This window comes from Henckelia pumila, chromosome 3, assembly GCF_033568475.1.
Source record: "Henckelia pumila isolate YLH828 chromosome 3, ASM3356847v2, whole genome shotgun sequence".
Lineage (NCBI taxonomy): Eukaryota > Viridiplantae > Streptophyta > Magnoliopsida > Lamiales > Gesneriaceae > Henckelia > Henckelia pumila.
Genome location: NC_133122.1, coordinates 192,036,357 through 192,057,408, shown reverse-complemented (window position 1 = coordinate 192,057,408; position 21,052 = coordinate 192,036,357). Strand labels below are relative to the sequence as shown.

The following is a 21,052-nucleotide window of genomic DNA, read 5'->3' as shown; positions in this document are numbered from 1 at the left end:
TAAATACATAATAATAAAATATCGTTTATATATGATTTAAATTTGAAAGTTAAATTTTAAAAATTATAAAATATATTTACTAAAAAAATAAACAATTATTATTTTTATTGAACTCAGTAAAAAGTTATATATATTTTCATAATTATTTTTTTAAATATTATAAAATAATTATTTTTGTTGAACTCAGTAAATTAATTCTAAAAATAAGTAATAGAATAAAAATAATAATATTTTAGAGAAAGGTTTTAGAGTAAGACAAAAAATTGTAGGTTGAAGAGAAAAAAAAAATTTAAAATACTTTTCTAATTTAATTAACATGTAACCCTCTATATACAACTCTCTATGTACACATAGCATTATACTCTTTATTTATTGCTTTGTTCAAGAGCTTGATGCGATATAGACTTGAGCCGTCTTTGTATGTTGGAAGACGGGCCAATGCAGGCCCAATGGGCCTTAGGGAAAGGGTCAATCTGCTATAAATACGAGGTGTGACGTTTGGGTATTTTATTTTATTTATCTTCAGTCCCTGGGCGACCCACACACACCCACACCCCCGAACCCTATTTTGGTGCCCTAATTCTGTTTGGCATGCCGTTCCATCTCGTTTTCTATCTGAATTTTTGTGCTTGATTTTTTTCTCATTTCTTCTTTGTTTAATCTTTTTTTGTGTTGTGATTCAGCAGTGTTTTTTGTCTCCGCAGCTCGATTCATCGTAAACTGGGGTCTCGATAATCAACCGCTGCAGGTACTATCGTCAGTTTTGAGTGTCGTTTATTAAATTTCAGACAGAGATGGATGTCTCTTTTTTTAATTTCAATCATTTCCCATTTGCATTTTCATTGGCTAAACGCATAACTATTTATATGCAATTGGACCTGGGATTCAACGCCTTTGAGACTTTTTTGGTCGGAAAAATCGAATCTTTTCCTCTGTGTGTGTCTTGATGGTCTGATAATGTAGATGCAAGTATGCAATATGTGTATTATATGCTAAAACTGCTGTTTAGTTAACATTTGCTCGATTTTAGTTATTTTTCAAAAGTTACATATCAATCTGATTTCTTTAACATTCGTGGGAGAGTGATAAAGATTCTTTAAAAGTGATGGCAACTATGGATTTTCTATTTTGAGTAGGATTTCTTGTTGCCAAAAGCCTCTCTAAATCCTGACCTACCCGCATGATTTGGGTTTTATTACAAGATTGTCATCAAGCATCATAAACTAAAACTTGTTCTTAATTTGTATCTGCTATCATCCCCTTATTGACCATCCTATTATCAATTAATCTAATTGCAGAGTTTTTCTGAAAGGCAATTTGTTGATTCAAAATGTCATCACCTTATATTACTCTTGGAAATCGACCACTGGACCAATGGAAGGTCACTGAGCTGAAGGAAGAACTTAAGAGACGTAAATTGACTATTAAGGGGTTGAAAGAAGATTTAATAAAGCGATTGGATGAAGCAGTGCGCAATGAATGGGAAAGTGCCAAGGAGAGCACTGATAACGATCTTAGTGAAGTTAATGTATCTGAGTTACCTTCTGAACAAGTAACTGAGGGTGATATTGTTTCTGAAAGTAAAGATCTTGCGGATACTGAGGACAGACCGATTGGGACGCCGGAGAACAACCCTGAGATTGGGATTGACCTTGACACAGGATTAGTGAGTGAAAGCAAAGATATGGAGGTGAACGTTGAACAGGAAATCAATGATGTTGATGTTGATGTTGTGGTGGAGCAAGTCTCTGAGGTCACAACAGTGGAAGCTACTGTTGTGGTCAGCGAGACAATTGAGCCTGCAATAGCTTTGACTGGATCAGTGTTGCACAACGATGGACAGCATAAGGAGGTAGATCTAATTAGAGAAGTCAACAATGATGGAGTAGAATCGCATCATGAGGATGTTACTCCTGAACTCTCAGATTCCTATGTTCAGATGCCTCTGATTGATGAAAGCAACCTGACCGTGGTACCTCCAGGTGAAGTAAACCTAAAGGGTAGTGAAGTTCAGGATGAAGCCACAGTTTCACTGGATCCGCCTGAAATTGATATCTCCGAGGGTCCCCAACCAGATCACAAGGTCCAGCAATCAAAGTATCAGGTATCTGAGGCTGAACACCCTCATTTAGGGTCTCAAGTAATAAATGATTCTGTTTCTACTGAATCTGTGTCCATTATTGAGAAAAATGAACTTAAGCTTGATGTAATTAATGATAGCGTATTAGAGCTAGATGTTGACTGTGAGATTCCCCCTCCACCCAGCACTTTTACCCCTCATGATGGAGAAACACATCCTATGGATGTAGAAGAGCCCCCACTTGACACAAAAGTAGAAAACGAAAAGAGTCATGGCCTTAATGCTGAAACTGTTGACAGTCCTAAGAACATTGATGGAGATGAATTGGGTCCCGAAAAGCTAAGTTTGGACCGGAGTTCTGGTGATGATTCCATGGAGGAGGATGTATTGGAGAGTAAACAAATGGAGTACAAGTCCGTTTCTGATCGAACAAGAGATCTGGTGGAAAAATCTGAACTACCTATTGTTGAGGAGGATAATATCGTTGATGTAGTTGGCGGTGATAAGACTGTTGAAGCTATTGTTGATAATGCTGAAAACAAGAAAGTTGCTGGACTGACTTCTATGAAAAGGAAATTTGATGGTGATGGTAAGTGTTTTTCAATCACAGTATTTTTTTGCAATTTTTTGGCATTCCTGTTGACATTGAATGTTTGTTGAGGATTTTTTCATCAGATGGGGAGTGAATAATCATGGTGACATTGAATGTTTGATTCCTCGGGATGTTTTCCTAGTTCTATGTGTTAAAAACATGGCATCATACGGGAGTGGTTGCAAGATAAGGAGAAGAATAATTATTTTTGAATGCTTTTTTGTTTTCAGGGAGGATGATAACTTTTGTGAATTTTAAAAATGGAAACCAGAATTTTGTACTAAAGATCTGAATCATCTGATAAGAAGATAAAATCATGAGAATGAGTTTTGCCAAGTTTGAAATTCTGAACCAGATTCTACTTTTGTTAGGTGTTTTGAGTATTGTTGTTCTCCAGCTTTTACTAAGAACGAGTTAAACTCTGTTAGATAACGAAGTTTAATTCCAAGCTGAAACAGAATATATGAGAAATAGCAGTAGGACGAAAGCTGTGTCGGCACTGAAGCTAGCTGCATTTGATGTACTGTTTGGACAATGTTGAGCACTTTTTTTCCTGTTTCTCCATTGCAAAGTGTTGGTTATTTATGATTTTGAATGTACAGATAATGAAGCAATTGGGAACAATGACTCAGCAAAGAGACCACACAGATGGAAAGTTGGTGGACTTAAGGGTTCTGAGCAAGAACGAGGTAACTCTGAGACTCTCAAGACTCCTAAGGGTCCATCTGAAGATTTTCAAACTTCCATCAAGCGCATCAATACATCTGACTCGACTAATGAAGCACCAAAAGAACGGATTGGTAACATTAGATTCGTACTTATTATATTTATTTATTTATTATAAATATCAGACTATCAGTAATTTTCTTAACCATATTCTTGTTGGATTTTCGTAGTTCCTCCGTCCTCAAAGCCCCCGAGTAACTCTCTCAGGATCGATCGATTTCTGCGCCCTTTTACTTTGAAAGCAGTGCAAGAACTTCTTGGAAAGACGGGCACTTATACCAGTTTCTGGATGGATCACATTAAAACCCACTGCTATGTCTCCGTAAGTCTACTCTCTCTCAGTGTGCATGATAATATTCTGGTAATTGTGTCAAAAAAATTTCATTTTTTTTGTATTTGATCAAGGATTTCATTTTTAAAAATGATTAGAAAGTACTCTTAAACATGCAGTATTCATCCATCGAGGAAGCTGTAGAAACCCGTAATGCTGTTTACAATCTCCAGTGGCCTTCAAATGGGGGACGAATGCTGGTAGCAGAGTTTGTTGATCCGCTAGAAGTTAAAACTCGTGTGGACGCTCCTCCTGCATCGTCCACAACACCATCAAGCAAAGCACCTTCTACCTTTGCCAATGCTCAACCTCCTGTGCAACCTCAACCTTCTCCACGCCAACAAGTTCCGACGCCGCAACTTCCACCTCTTTCTCTTCCTCCACCACCACCACTGGCTAATGCAGCACCGGTCAGAGAACGCCAGCATCCATCGAGGGTACCTCCACCAAGAGAACAGCTGCACCTGCACCCAGCAAGGGATCACCCTAATCTTCCACCACCTCCACTTCCTGAGAAAATTGACCCACCAATTGTAACTTTGGATGATCTTTTCCGGAAAACTATTTCAACCCCTCGCATCTACTACTTGCCATTGTCTGATGAACAAGTTGCAGTGAAGCTCAATTCTCAGGGGAAGACTATTTAGTGTTAGGGCCGAGTACTTGTGGCCGAGTTCTTCATCGATTCATGATAGATTGGTTAGTGTGAAAGTTAACAATAAATAGTATATTATAATTGCGTCTTTGCAGGTCTGCAGGTGTGGCGTGCGTAATGTACCGGTTTTCAAGGAGGTGCTGCTGTTGCTGGTTTGTTGAACAGTTTATGCTTTTTATCATGGGAGGCATTGGGTTGAGATTGAGTGAAAACTAAGATACTGTATGCCTCTGTTAAGTCGAGCCCCTTTTTTTCCCTAGCGGATCCTCTCTTTATTTAGACCAGACTGGGTATCCAACTCTCCCCAAACTTAAATAGTATGCAAGACATTTTCTTAAAACTTGCTGGTGACATCCTTTTGGAATTGCACTATTTACTTGAGACTCTGATTCTGATGCTTGTTGATGTTATGCATTGCTTTGAATTCTTCATTCATTGGCTGACGATAGTCGAGTTGTTGAATTCCATGCCCTTGTATCACACATGCTTTAATATTCCAGATGTTGAATTCCATGCTTTTGTATCACACATGCTTTACAATTTTTACTCGCTATGCGCGGGTTGACGGAGATATGAGCCCCATTGTTCGTATGTCGAGCTCTGGTTCAATATTCCGAATCTTTTATTTCCCGGGTTCAGTTCTGATCCTCAGCACAGTTTATGGCTTTGGGTATAATTAATGGGGCTAAATTAGCTATCTAGATTTTGAACCGTTGCGTGTTTCAGTTGCTAGTTTGGAAAATAATTTGTCAATGAAACAAACCAGTCCTATTATTTATTTTTATAATATGTCTCACTAGAATTTTGGATTGGTTAAATTGCAAGTCTGAGTGTAATTTAAGATAGACGCCTAGAATATTTCTTATGGTATCATGGATCTCGCTTTTGCGCCAGAATATACGTTATACCACTTTAAATTCATCACTAGGAATCGAAAAGCTACCCAAAAATTTGTGATAAGCAAATTTGTGACAATCACATATGGAGCGAAGGAATGTTAGAGTTTCACCATGTTCTGTTTTGTTTGTTTGTTTTTTATTCTTGAGAAAATTCCTTTTCATTATTAAAAGTATTAGTTTGCGTCTTGCATACAATGTGTTTACGCTCGCTCAACTTGATGAAATTCAACCTCAAACAACATCACCTACTAATTATATTTTATATATATGCTTGTATGTTCAAAAATTTTAAATCGATTAGTTTCATGCGAGTTCCAAAAGCAAAGCTTTGAAAGCGATAAGAGGATATGAACATTGGATTTTGAGAGAAACAAGAAGTTTCTTTTCATATTTTTTTTTTTTTGGAAACATTCTCTCCTTTGTATACAACATGGAGGTTTGGGTTGGGATCGATTTTCCTTCTGTATATGGCATTGAGATGGATGAGGGTTTTAATTGTTCAAATGTGTCCCTGGACCTGCCCCGTTTGGGTTCTTGCTTTTTGAAATACTTTCATTCCCGGCAATACATATGTTTCATGGAGAGTTGATATCGATGTTTTAACTGTCAAATTTTTCTGATAATATATATTTTCATCATTTAATAAAAAAATCTGCACTTCTGGGTAACCATTTTTCGTATCTTAGTATAACTCGGTGAAATTCCAAAATCAATCATGATCTATTCTTCTGCTATTTCTTTTATAATTTGTTTTTACCACGGACATCCACTTTAAGAAATTATCCTCGTATACAAATTAAGTAGTTATTTTGTCATGTCATTAAACCTTGGAATAACAAGAAAATTTGGTCAAAATACAAAAATATGTAATGATCCGAGTGTTGCATAATTTTATATTTAATTTTTTATTCATTCAAATTTGTGTTGCATAGTTACTCGAAAATATCTTCAGCATATTCAATGAAATTTCTAAAATAATACCGATGATACAAAGAGTAAGAAATAATATCATAAATTGAATAACAAATTACTCGATTTCACTCGAAAACAATTTATATTTAATTTATAACTAGATCAAATAATTTATTTTGAAGTTTCAATTTTTTTTTTATTTCCTTTTGAAAATAGAAAATTTCCAATTTCCATGAATCTGTTTGGTGAGTGCAGACAAAGTATACACGTGCGCATGACAACTGAAAATTGGAAAACCCCAAAAAAATATTTTGCTTACATCCTCTCAAGTTTAAACCTTTTTGCCCAAACTCTACTCAAATCAAATCCTCGTAATCTCCCTCTCCAAAGGGCACACACTCGTTTCACATTCAATGCGTCTCGTCTTGCTCTGTATATAAATCCCAAAGCCTTTTAGGGTTGTTTATTTCCTGAATTCTTGAAACAACTCGCCCTTCTCAGACGAATTGCCACCTTTTCGTTTTTCTTTAATCTTCTCACGGTGCAATTCAGTTTATTCTTTTGTTTTTGCTTGTTTTCTTTGTGCGTTACTTCACGGCATTTGCTGAATTTGGTGATTTTACCGGGACCATCTTGGTAATTTATTGCAAAGATCAAATCTTTACTAATTTTTACGTGTTTGAATGGGTGGGGCGGTTGTCTTTTTTTTTTTTTTTTTGGGTTGGGGGGAGGGGGGAATTGGAGATTAATTCATTTGATTTAAGGGGTTTGGGGTACTTTTTTGTGCTTTGATACATGGATTAATTGATGTGTATGACTGTTTTGTCCTGTGTAAAGGGTTGGTGAAGGAGGGAAGAACGGCTAAGGTGGAATGAACAGTGTATTCAGTGAAGAGATTCTTGCTGACAAGCTTTCGAAGCTCAACAGCACTCAGCAATGCATTGAAAGTATCCTATTTTCTACTTTTTAGTTGGTTATGCCTCTGATTAATCTTCTGGCTTTGAAACTGATCTTTCATAGACATCTATCCTTGTTATGGTTTCTATGTTTTCACTGCGCTAGGGTTGTGCTTACATTTTCTGATCAGGGGCAGCAGACAAGGAAAGTCTGTTTTTATGTTATTTTGATCTGTAATTAGTCCCGAATTTAACGGCTATAACGGTTACTTACCTACCAAAACGGATGTGTTCGGTAGCCTCTTATTATAATGTTAGTTTAGATCATTTTGTTTGATTTCCATGATTTTCGGTTAACTGATTTCCGTTAAATTGTAGAAATGTTTTACACGTGTTTGTGATCCTATCATGTACCACTGTCGTTGGATACGTGTCCAATGTTCCCTGAATTTCGGTGCTTTACCATTCTATACATTGATTAAATGATCAAATCTTATGTTTTACTAGTATTTTCCAATTTTCTCCATTTTCAACTTACTTTTGTAAATATTTTTTAGTAAATTATTCGTATAACGACATGGAGAATGTGTCGAATGTTAGAGGGTATAAAGGGCGAGTTGTAATGATTATATTAACGTTTATAACTCTGTTTTCTCTGTTGGTTTCTTATGTTATGGAAGTTGCAGAGTTTAAGGATGTTTATTCATGAATTGTAGTTCAATATACTTATCTATGTTTTTCTCTCATGATGGCAAGCCTCATTGTACATGTGTGTGTGTGTGTGGATGTTTATATAGAAGCCCTTTATATTAATTACTTTTTGTCAATATGATCATTAAATCTAACATTCTTTTGTATAGCTTGCATTTATTAAATGTTACTGTCCATTTGTACTTTTCCCCTTTATAAGCACTGTTTTATTTCCGAACAATTTCTTCGCCTACTTATTTTCCTTGACTTCATCTATAGCATTGTCGCACTGGTGCATCTTTCATCGTAGCAAAGCAGAACAGGTTGTTGCGACATGGGATAAACAGTTTCATAGTTCAGAAATGGCTCAAAAAGTTCCTCTTCTGTACCTTGCAAATGACATTCTTCAGAATAGCAAGCGAAGAGGGACTGAATTTGTTACTGAGTTTTGGAAGGTTCTACCTCCAGCAATCAAAGACATTGAAAATAAAGGTGACGATCGTGGCAAGAATGTGGTATCCCGATTGGTGAGTTTTTTCTCAGGAGGATGCCACTGTTATATCTCTAAGTCCCTCAACCCTCATTGAACTTAATCTGATTGTTTAGAAGTGTATTTAGGCCTTCATTTTTTTTTCAAATAATGTCCATATCATGTTATGAGGTCAGTCTAATGAGTCTTGATAGGCAAAAATGACACAATGAATTTGCATTTGATTCTTTGAAATTTCCCATCTGAATATGTCCGTTTACAAAAAGGTTGGCATATGGGAAGAAAGGAGAGTCTTTGGTTCCCGAGCTCAAAACCTTAGAGACGCAATGCTTGGTGTGGAATTGCCTCCGCCACTGGAGCTTGGGAAAAAGCGTTCTCGTTCGGTCCGAATAGTTAAAAGGGATTCACGGTCTATAAGAACCGTAAGTTTTATTATGATATCGTTCTTATACATTATTGTGCTGGTCTTTTGGCATTTATTTATCTAATACCAGTGAACTGGTTCCTATAATTTAGATAAAGGGTGCTTATATCTTGAATTATTTGTTTCAAGCCAGAAATTAAGCATAGGCGGCACTACAGAAAAAATAGTGTCTGCTTTTCACTTGGTGCAAGGTGAATGTGCCAAAGAAGATGAAGAAATGAATAAATGCAAATCTGCAATTCATCGTGTAAGAAAGATGGAAAATGATGTTAGCATTGCTTTGACGAAGGGTAAGTTGGCAATTTAGAAAAGTATATCTTACATCTATCTTTAAGGAATTCACTTTTGATTGAAAAGTTTCAAAAAGTTGGAAAATGAAATTCATGCAAAGTACTTCGTGTGCAAAAATGAAGACCCGAAATATGAAGTGGAAATATTCACAGTTATTATTGGCTAACATTTTAACCCATGAATTTTTTACTGTTTGCTCTTGCAGCTAGGGATCCATCGAGGAAGACTCTTGCCAAAGAACTGGAGGAGGAAGAAGCTCTTTTGAAACAGTGCATTGAAAATCTTAAAGTTGTGGAAGAGAATAGGCTGGCACTCGTGTCTCAGCTACGTGATGCACTGCGTGAGCAGGTAGATGAGAAGTTCCTGAGTACGATTTTGTTTCAACTTTGTAACTTCGGAATTTTTTCATTTTTCGCTTTGACGTGCAATATCTGTGCTGATTTTGTGATGTTCTTAGGAATCTGAGCTAGAGAATGTCCGGACCCAGATGCAGGTTAGAGATCATTTGCCTACCTTTTTTTTTACTTCTGTGCTTCATTTAGAAGAAAGACGAGTCTATTTGGACTGATCATTGTCTCTTTTTTTCATTTTGTTCCTATTTATTTTGGATATGGTCCCAGGGATTGCTGTCAAATGTAGTAGTTGCATTGTTTTCCTAGTAAATCGGTACTCATTGTAATGATTGACTTATTTTTACTAACCTTTATCCATGAATCTGGATTAAAAATAATTTTGAATGCCGTGCTAATATCTCTGCACCTGCATAAACTTTCAGGTAGCGGAAGCTCAGGTTGAAGAAGCTGCAAGCATGCGAAAGCAATTGGAGGAAGATCGGGTGTTCTCGATCAAACAGTCGGCCCTATCATCTCTTGCCAATGCAAAACCAGAACAAATGCCAAAAAAATCGGCGGCTGCAATTGCAGCCGAGGTTGCTGACAAGCTCACTGCTTCAAGCTCTTCTAAGGACATCATGATATCTGCCCTTTCCTCCTTAGCAGCTGAAGAAGCTAAAAATGCTGCGCTAATGAATTCTTTAGCATCATCAACTCCTTTCTCAACGGCATTCAACAATTCCTCAACACCAAAACCCATTTCAGATCCCAACTTCCCGGCTCAACCAAATCATGACAACAGCCCTTATCAATCTCTCATACCGCAGACCTCAATTCAAGGCCAAATTTCCAACACACCAGCTCTCTATCATTCTACCCTGAAGCCACCCCCGTTCCAATATTTGCAACCTCCTGGTGGAAATTTGATCTCGTACGAGTATGGAAATTTTCCTCTGCTGCCACCTGTGCCACCTCCACCTGTACTTCCGTCGTACATGATTAGCCCAATGGTTTCGTTGAACCAAAACCAAATGCAGATGGCTCAGCAGCAAACTCATAGCAGCCTTCAGCCATCAACGTTATCCATGCAGCAGCCAATGCCGTTGCCTCAGCAGCTTCCTGCACCACCTAATTTTCGGCCTCTAACTCCAGGTCAGTCTCCAGGAGTTTTGTACTATACACACCCTTATCAGTAGTAGTGAGAAACTCACATAAATTCCCCGGCCCATCGAAGGACCAACTTTTTCTCTGACTACCTGAAACTTTATTTTAGAAAATGACCGTGTAGTTACAGAAATCTTTTGACCAGTGTATGGGGGAGTGTCTTATAGTTTTCGGTATGAATAGAAATTTGGTGGTAATTATCGGGGTGAATCCAGCGTTTCTGTTTGATTGCAAAAATTTTGTGGTGTAATGACAAGACTGTATGAATATAGGCTAGAGACAATTTTGTATTGCCATATGATGGAGCAATGCTATTTAATGGTAAAATACACATTCATTCTGACATAGTTTATTGGTGTGATAGCTATTAGGAATATTTGAACATTGATGTGCAATGATTTATTTGTTTGTTATCGGGTCCAATTATGATATTAAAGAATGTACACTCTGAAATTTTGGATGTTTGACTAGGCTTGAGCCTTGAAGTATTTCTGCAGTGGTAATATGTGGGTAAGAGGAATTCGAGTGAAAACGAATAGTCCTCGGCCTTTATCTATCATATATATTATCATATTCATGGGAACCAAAGAGGAAGTACTATTCCACGAATGTACAAATAATCAAGGTCATTATCAAATATATATATATATATATATATATATATATATATATACTAGGAAAAAAAGCACGTGCTACGCACGTAATATGAAGTTTTTTTAGTCAATTCAATCAAATATCATATTTAATAATTGAATATTTGCATTTCACAATTAATAGAAAGTTATATTGATTATTATTGAGTTCTCTACAATATAATACGATGAAATTATATTTTATTATAGAGAAACTTTATACAACTAAACATACTTTATAATTAACTCGTTTAATTATATTTTATTAAATTATTGCAGTATATTTGTAAACAAACAAATAATAAAAATTAAATAATAAATTAAACCAAATGAAACATTTAGAAGTAATAATATTAGATATTTAATATTATATATTAATTTTTCAATAGTATTTTAATCTACGTCAATGGTCTTATTATATATAATACAACATATGAGTGAATAAATAATAAAACCAAAAGACGAATGTTCTCTTACAATCAATTTATATGTAATATGAAGAGCAGATATGGAAAATCATTTATTCATTTAAATGATTTTTTATCCTACTTAAATCATAATATATAATTTTTTCAATTAATTGACTCACTAATTATATACATTACATAGTAAAAAGATTTTGAAAAATTATTTTGCAAAAACTGTAATTTTGGTCATGTATGATTGTTACTTTGCATTTTCAGTCCTCTATGTTTTCATAATTCAATTTTAGTCTTGCATGTTCCGATTTTTGGCAATTTCAGTCATTTTTCCTCGAAAATGCATGTGTAACACTATACATGTTAGCTCTACAACAACACTGCATTGATATCACATCAGCACCACATCGAAAAAAAGATAAAATTGCAACAACAAAAAAAATAGAAAAATATTGGACTAAAACTAAAATCTGAAAAATAGAGGACCAACAAAGCAAATTTCTCAAATATTTTTACACTAACTTTTTAAATCCAATTTAAATACAAATGATAATTTCAAGTTATGGACTTATAACCATAGAGAGACATAAATTATAATGAATCTCTATAATTTTAAAGTGTTTATTAGTTATCAGTATTACATTTGATACATAAATTTTTTAATTGATAAAAAAAAATCAAACAAAGCACTTTTTAAAATTGATAAAATTTAGAATGAGGATATAATAAGAATCTTAGTTAATTAACACAATTAAAGTTAGCATCTTAATTAACTTACTAATAATTTATAATTAAATCATTATTTTTAACAAATTTTATTAAACTAATGTAGTATATTTGTAAACAAACTAACAATTTAAAAAAATAAATAATAAATTAAACCAAGTGAAATATTTATGAGTAGAACAATTATATATTTAACTCTATTAACTTTCCAATATCACTTAAATATACGCCATTGATTTTATTATATATAATATAACATATGAGTGAATAGTTAATAAAACGAAAAGACCAACTCTCTCTCTAAAAGTTAATTTATGTATAATATGGTGAGAAGATATTATTAAAAAAAATAATTAATATAATTAAATTTTTATTCTACTTAAATCCTAATAATAATTAATTTCAGTAATTAATAACCATTTAATTATATACTTAACATGACAAAGAGGTATGAGAAAATTTAAAGAATTTTTACATTAAAATTTTTCATTTACTCTGAATACTATCAATAATATCATATTATAGACTAATAATCATGTATGAGTAATAATGAAATCTGTATAACTTAAAAGTGATTGTAAGTTATCAATATTGTACTTGAAACATTCATTTTTTTTACGGTAAAAAATTAAAAAAAACTTACAAATTATTTAAAATGGTAAAATTTAGAATGAAAATTAATAATTAAACTTACTAAATAACGTAGAATATTATTTAAATTTTTTATATATTTTTTATTTTTAACGTATGTTTTTCTATTAATTTTGTACTTAAATCTTTAAATTAAATTATAGTAAAAAAAAAGAGAGGCAAGATTGATATCCACTTAAAATAACATGTCATTTAATGTCAAAAATATTGAGACAAATGTTATAATTAAATGTATTAATATAAATAAGACAATGATAACTATTGATCAAAGATAGCATCATATTGAATATGTAAAGTTCTATATATTCTATTTTAATATAAATACAATAAATTAAAAAACTATTTTGATATAATCACTTTATTATTATTGAAATTATTAACATATTTCTCACTATCACAATAAAAATAACTTTTTTTTTGCAATATTTACATTTAGAAAAAATTTGTGCCAAACAAATATATGATAAATTAAAATATTTGACAATATAAAAATATTTTACCTCATTTCTTCAAATTAAATTATAGTAAAAAATAAAATTTGTTATAAACAAATATATGAAAAATAAAAATATTTGACAATATAAAAATATTTTAACTCATTTTTCCAAATTAAATTATAGTAAAAAATAAGGCACAAGATTGATATCAACTTAAAATAACATGTCATTTAACGTCAAAAATATTGATAAAAATGTTATAATTAAATGTATTGAAATAAATAAGACAATAATAAGTATTGGTCGAAGAGAGTGTCATATTGAATTTGTAAAGTTTTTTTTATAAAAAAATTTGTAAAGTTAACCTTTTATACGATTGTAATATAATTTATTTTAATTTATTTTCAAAACATCATATTGAATTTGTAAAGTTCTCTCTATTACAATCAATTAATAATCCTTTCAAAAAAAAACAATCAATTAATAAACTATTATGTTATAACTTTTTTATTATTATTGAAATTATTAACCCTATTCTCACTATTCACTATGACAATAAAAATAACTAATATTTTTTTGTTGCAATATTTACACTTAAAAAAAATTTGTGTCAAACAAATATATTAAAAGTAAAATATTTGAAAATATAAAAATATTGTGGCCAAATATTATTTGTGAAATTTTATATTATATATTACACATTGACTATAAAAAAAATTAATTTTGAGATGATAATTGAATATAAATGATAATAAATACACCTCTATTACTCATGATGCAATAAATTTTTCATTAAAGATGACTAAAATTCTAATCCCTTTTTGCCCTTGTTTTTTACCTCATTTTTCCATTATCGGCCACACATATTTTTTGATCCATATACAATTTGAGGGCAAAATTATAAATTCACAATGAAAAACTTAGCCCATCATTCATACTTTTATAGTAGAAGAAATATATATATATATATATATTTATATATATATATATATACGAGTTTTTTTATGGTGCCCAATAACTATGCCCAATTTCATGCCCACCATGTATATAAATATAATATAATATAAATATAAATTATAAAAATGCACATATGTTGCACGTGGGAGTAATTTTATTTCAAATAAAATTCGTTGATCTAATAAATAAACATGAAAATTATCTTTTTTTTAATAAATACATATTAATCACTGATGCGGCTCTTACTTGAAAAAATTCACATGTTTTAACGTTCTCTTTTTAATTAATTTTAACTAATTTACTTTTTATTATTATTTGTTATTTGTCTTCTTATCTTAGTGAATTGAAATATTTTCTTATTATATATTCAACCTCAATGACAATAATTTCTAGGTCATCGGTAATTCGCACCCTTGTGTTTATTTTTATTTTCACTTTCATTTGTGGTGATTTCTTGATTGTTTTTTTCTTTTTGATAATGTGGAATTAGTTGTTGTAAGGTATTATTTTTTCTTTATTACAATTAGTTTTAGAGACACTCACAAATTGTTTTCCAACACTTGAACCATAATAATACCCACTATTGTTATTATAAGTGAATTTATGATCATTATTGTTATTTCCATTTTATAAACAAAACAAAGATTGTTAACTATGAATGCGATTTTTCAATGACTATTATTTTATAACATTATTCACAATGAGAAGCCAAATTTTAGGAAGACTTTCATTTTTCAAAAGTTATAATTTTTCTAACAAAACAAAACTTTTGTAGTCCAATTTGAGTCTTGACCGAACTTATGAATACTTCCCTTTTTCAAATTTTATTTTTTAATTTCATATATTGCTTTGCTTCATTTATGAATACTTAAATTTTTCAAATTTTATAATTTCATATATTGCTTTTGCTTAATTAATGAATACTTTAATTTTTCAAATTTATAATTTATTTCAAGAAACTTTTGTCGTCAAATTTGACCGATGTTGGGCGTGTTGCCGATTTTCCAGTCAGTTCGTTGAATATGTTTTAATGAAACCATGTCTAGATTGGTTTTGATTGCTTTCAATTCAGACTGATACTCGATTCATGTGAAATAATTTCAACTGATTTTTAATTAATGTGGATTGCTTCTTGGCTGCTTTATACTGAATTTTAGTGGTATCAACTGATTTTCAGTTCATATCGACTGAATATACTGATTTTCAATTCACGTGAACTTGAATCGACTGATTTTCAGTTCATCTAATTTAATAATTTTTTGAAACACAATTAGTTAATAAGAGCTCCGGCAATGTATAATCCTTGCATAAATCATAAAGAACAGTAGTAGTTTCAAACCTTCGGCGCTGGCCGAATTCCATTTCGAACCATGAATAAGCTAACATCAAGCATACATTTTCCAGAAGAAAATAAATTCAGATGACTCTAAAATGGAACAAACTTCTCAAGTTTTTTTTATTTTCACACACTGGTTTTACGCATGGCACGTAGTCGTTTCCGGTGTACTACTGCCTATGTGACAAAAAACAAAGATTTTCACATGCCGACCGGATAAATATTGATACTCAACAGTTAAATTTCTTTCCAAGGATGAAATCTCTTATAAAAAGCGGAACATAATACATTACTGCCATTATAGTGGATTGATGGCCTAATGAGAGCCATGCTGGGGGATTCTTCTTCAGCACTGCATCAACTGTTTTCTTGGCAAATTCTTCCGACGGGGTTGACTTTGAACTTTGTGAAAAGACGGCTCTTGCTCGAATTGCTTCTTCAAACCGCTTGTACAGCTTCCATTCTGGCATCCGATCATAGATTGCTGCAGCTGAGTTTCCTATATTCGATTTTATGGCTCCAGGTACAACAGTAATCACATCAATGCCAAAGGTTCGGAGTTCCAATCTACGTATATAAACAAACAAGGTTATGTAAATCTATCACGGTTATGTGTGTGTATGCTGGAAACATTAACCATTAAAAGTCATTGATGTCTACAGCTAAAACTTGACATTGCAAAGTGAAACCTTTGTTCATTCACGTTTACTGAATTTCATAGAACAAACTTGAAATCACAACATAACGAATCCACGAAGAATATACTGGTACACAGCTATGATCAATCTTATCCGGAGAAAACAATTGTTTATTTATTTTGAAAAAGAAGTTGTTGTTCAAATGGGCAGTCAATATCATGTGAGAAGAGACTGAGAAAAATTTAGGAACACCTCAAAGAGTCAGAAAGTGCATGTATGGCAGCTTTTGATGCAGTGTATGCACCTCCCCATGGTGGCGGGGCCAAAACAGTGACACTTCCAAAGTTTACTATTTTGCCCTTCTTCCTAGATGCCATGTGAGGAACTACAGCTTGAATCAACCTCAACGAACCTACAGATAAAAAACAGTGCAGTGTATTGAGATAATCAGAAACACATCAAGAAACTAAATTATTCTGTCAATTTGATAAGTCCATCCCAAAGAATAATTAGGTAATCAGTGGTAATATCTTTTAACAATAAAATAAAACCAAAAAACCCAAGATGATGATGAGGAAATCCTCCGTGTTATAACACTTAAAGGTCATCCACAAAACAGTTAGAAAATATTTTGTTTCGCAGCTACGGGATGGAAATGAAATGATAGCTCACGACTAATATAAACTAAATCAATATAATCAAAATAAATGCCCCGCTAGGAAAAAAAATGAAGTACTACATAACATAGAACATTCGGAGATTGATGCAATCGCTTTAAATCTTGATGATTAAAACCACTACTACTGCTACTGCTTAATAAATTCTAAAACTTTTGCGAACTCTCCAGTCATTACATGGATCTTTTCATGTAAAAAATTCTACAGGCTTCATACAATCCTCTTATTACCAGGCAGGTCATCCGACACAACACTTAGACGATGACCTAAATGATAGCCTACTGGCCAAAAATTTCTTCCTCAAGACCAGAGCCCAATCAGCAATTTGTCTTGAAGAATGAAGCTCTACTCTCCTAAATACCAAAAATGATTTTCATTTCAACTTTAACAACATGAAAATTGCCAGCGGCATCTAATTGAAAGTGCCAAAATTATATCTTTTGTCAACAACTAAGAGGTAACAATGATATTAGCCGCACAAATGCCAATATACAGCATCGAACAAGTCTTATCTGGGTTGTGAGTTCTTACATACTTAACGTAGGTAAGGCAGAACAATATCAGATTCAAAGCCTGTTATCTACGAAGTTACTTCCCAGCAGTGACCATTTTACATGAAACAGAACTTAACATAAAGCTACAAAAAAATTTCCGTATAACCATTGTACTTAATTCCTATGTCACTGCTACAATCCTCTTCATTTTCAGTTTGATATCACAGATATTCTACACACAATTTCCCGAGATAGAAGTGGTTATTCACCCACTTCCTGCTCCATGCAATTCCATTCTACAAAGAAAAGTCGGCACACTAACGTTTGGGTACCAGACTCAAGAAATTCACAAAAAACAAAGCCAAGAAACAGAGAGTCAACACATTTTGACAACTCGTACAGCACATAACGAGCTTCCAAACAAAACTTTAACAGAAAGGAAACAGGGAACACCATCACAAATGGCCAGAGCGAGAAAAATCACTTTTTTTTTAAATTAAAGAACATGTCAGTTACCATAAACATTTGTATTGAAGGTTTGCTCAATTGAGGATAAAGGCAGCTCAGCGAGTGGCCCGACACACAGCATCCCAGCATTGTTCACAACGATATCGACGCGCCCAAATTTCTCGATAACCACGGAGACCGCGCGGCCCACGCTTTCATCGGACGTCACGTCGAGCTCTTGGAGTAGAAATCTGGGATCGGTTTGCAGATCAGACATGGAGGCGAGTGATCGAGCAGTGGCTACGACCTGGCAGTCACGCACGGCGAACTCGATTGCCAACGCGTGACCAATGCCCCCAGACGAACACCCCGTGATGATCGCCACTTGCTTCTCACAGAAACCCATTAATCCAAATTAAAGCCTGAATCCAGCTGCCACCGAATTTCTTGAGCTTTGATTCCTAAACTAATCGGTAAAACTAGGGTTTTATAAACCCATTACTGCAAAGTTAAGATTGGGTTGGCCGTTCACCAAACTACCATTAATGGCGGAGTGCGATTCCACCGATTGAAGATGATGAGGAAGGCTGGCGGTATACTCTAGAGCACTGTGCCTAGTGAAGCTGACAATGGGATTGGCGGAATCATAATAGTGTTTAACAATTTAATTCAAGTCTTAACAATAATATATTATCCTCTTAATTTGCGATAATATATTTTTTATTTATCTATAATATATTATCCTTTTTTTTTTACGCAAAAACTTGTAATTTATTGTTGAATGTATAAGTCATCCATTACAAGATTCATCGATCATAACGAAAAATTTCCATGCTCTGAAACAAATCTTAATTTGTAATAATATCTTTTTTTAAAAAATGATTTATCCACATTGTTCGCTCTTGTTCATTAAAAAAAAAATTAATTTTCGTCTCCCTTAATTAAATTTTCTGATTCTGTCCCTAACTACGAGTTCGGCACACTTTAAAGAATTAGGGGTGATAAATTAATGTTACCAACCACATCAAATTTATAGGTTTTATCAACTAGATCAAATCTAATTATGAATTATTAATAATCCTAAACCATCCCATGGTATTTGGTTTGACTTGACTAATAATTACGTTTTTCTAAATATTTTTTTATTGCTATTCCGTAATAAGCAATATAATGGTTAATGAATAATTTTTAAAATGCGAAATAAGAAATAATTTATTTATATTATATTATTATGACCTTGCGAAAGTATACAAAACTTGTAATTATTCTGTAATACAAATAGATGTCGATACAATCAGGGGCGGATCCAGAATGTAAAATTTGGAAGGGCCGCATATTAAGTGACGGTAATATAAGGCGATATTAAAGCTATCAATTTTCAATAATAACTATTAATTTCGCTCTTTTGACTTGTGATTCATGAGTTATTTTCCTAAAACTTTTTCTTTAAGGATGAGATATAAAAAAAAAAAATTGAGAAATTTTATGTTCGAAAACCACATAGATCTGTCATTATTAACGAAATCAAAATTTAAATTAATAAAACTCCTAATTTTTTTCATTTTATATTTAATTTTTTAATTTTAATTTAAAGTTCAGAAGTATTTTTTAAAAATAATTTTTTAGAATTTTTTAATACGAGAAAAGTGAGGTAAAATAAAATTTTAATTTTATAAAAAAATGCTCACCCTTAACGCCTATACATGAAAAAAACTAATTTAATTTAATAAAGACTTAATAATAGACCTTAAAATTATCTCAATTAAAAAAGATAGAAGACGTGTCAAAGACAAATAAATTAAAAAATTAAAAGACAAACCAAATAAATAAAAAATAATAATGCATGTGTCCAAATCAAATAAATTAATTAAAAATTAAAAAGCAAACGAAATGCCGGGAGGAGGTCGAACCGTGGCCCATTGCACAAAAAGGAGAGTGCATGCTATCTAGGCTAAGACCTAATTGTTATATTAAATAGTTATAAAAATATATATACGTATTTTTTAAAAATATTCATATATAATACTAAAAAAATTTAAAATTTTCGGGGGGGCCACGGGTCCTCACATAAATCCGCCCCTGGATACAATCAAGTCTTTTTCACGAATAAATTTTCATGCAAATGTATTAATGAGACTATCACACCATTGTTTGTTGGCATCCTAAATTCAATAAGCTAGCTAGTAGTAATAAGTCGCAAAATGTTAAAACATAATTTGCAACTAGGATGAGTTTAAAAAATTAATACATGCATGATAACTCAAATATTAATTGCGGTATTGGTACGTAATATCAAAGTTTGTCTTCAAAGAAAACTCTAAAGAACTATATATCTCAATCATGGCTCAAAAATAAATTGGAATTAAACACATGGAGATAAACTTAAATACGAAAGAAAATTATCATGCTAATCAAATTAAACCAACAACTGCTTCATGTTGTTAAAAATTGAAATTGAAAATAAATTATGTACGTAAACGACATAAAATAATATTACATATATAGTTATAAAAAATCGTAGATCTGCATGCATTCATGCATGCTACTTATCATAAATTGGTAATCAAATAAACAATTAATGCATGTCAATCGAGGACGTGAGCGATTCCTATAAAGCAGCTAAATTTATCTTGAATTTCGTATTGGTCACCCCCAAAGTTTGGTTCTTTTTAGATTGAGTATAATAATTATATATGTTGAAATTAAAGAACGATTGATACTGCATAATGTTTGAATTATTGTACGATTTAAAATATTATAATTAAATATTTATTGCTATATAAAACTTTTGATACATGATATTACATTTAATAATTTTATCGGATCTCAAATGCACTTAATAATGCATACGTACACCTTCAATATGGTGCAAGTCTCAGATGAATATATTGTCATTTTACCCGAATTCAGGTTTTGTCAGTTATAGCGATTCCAGAAACTCTATCGCCACAAAATGATACTAAAAAAACATACACAAAATTTCCATGAGACGATTTCATGAATTAATTTTGTGAAACGAATCTTCAAATTGAACCGATCCATAACACAGTCTTATAGAAGACCTACGTACTCAAATTAAAACATATTACGATCACGATCGAGAAATAAGAAATATCTCTTCATATTTAAGTCTAAGTTGGAGTATGATATATATAT

The 21,052-nt window shown here is 32.5% G+C and overlaps 3 protein-coding genes across 3 annotated transcripts; 2 read left to right on the top strand and 1 right to left on the bottom strand.

The window, feature by feature from the left end:
• Positions 1-537: 537 nt before the first annotated feature.
• LOC140891211 (uncharacterized) lies at positions 538-4,773 on the top strand. Its single transcript, XM_073299582.1, has 5 exons — positions 538-748; positions 1,299-2,669; positions 3,275-3,472; positions 3,569-3,720; positions 3,849-4,773. Exons 2-5 carry the CDS (start codon positions 1,331-1,333, stop codon positions 4,374-4,376), a joined length of 2,217 nt encoding a protein of 738 aa, XP_073155683.1. The 5' UTR covers positions 538-748; positions 1,299-1,330; the 3' UTR covers positions 4,377-4,773.
• Positions 4,774-6,514: 1,741 nt separating this feature from the next.
• Positions 6,515-10,921, top strand: LOC140891356 (uncharacterized). The gene is made up of 8 exons (XM_073299813.1): positions 6,515-6,831; positions 7,033-7,142; positions 8,061-8,308; positions 8,538-8,693; positions 8,829-8,985; positions 9,192-9,334; positions 9,444-9,479; positions 9,762-10,921. Exons 2-8 carry the CDS (start codon positions 7,067-7,069, stop codon positions 10,512-10,514), a joined length of 1,569 nt encoding a protein of 522 aa, XP_073155914.1. The 5' UTR covers positions 6,515-6,831; positions 7,033-7,066; the 3' UTR covers positions 10,515-10,921.
• A 4,815-nt stretch (positions 10,922-15,736) lies between these two features.
• Positions 15,737-18,550, bottom strand: LOC140891571 (short-chain dehydrogenase ptmH-like). The gene is made up of 3 exons (XM_073300130.1): positions 17,966-18,550; positions 16,531-16,690; positions 15,737-16,207 (listed from the first exon to the last, which is right to left on the bottom strand). Exons 1-3 carry the CDS (start codon positions 18,300-18,302, stop codon positions 15,871-15,873), a joined length of 834 nt encoding a protein of 277 aa, XP_073156231.1. The 5' UTR covers positions 18,303-18,550; the 3' UTR covers positions 15,737-15,870.
• Positions 18,551-21,052: the final 2,502 nt, after the last annotated feature.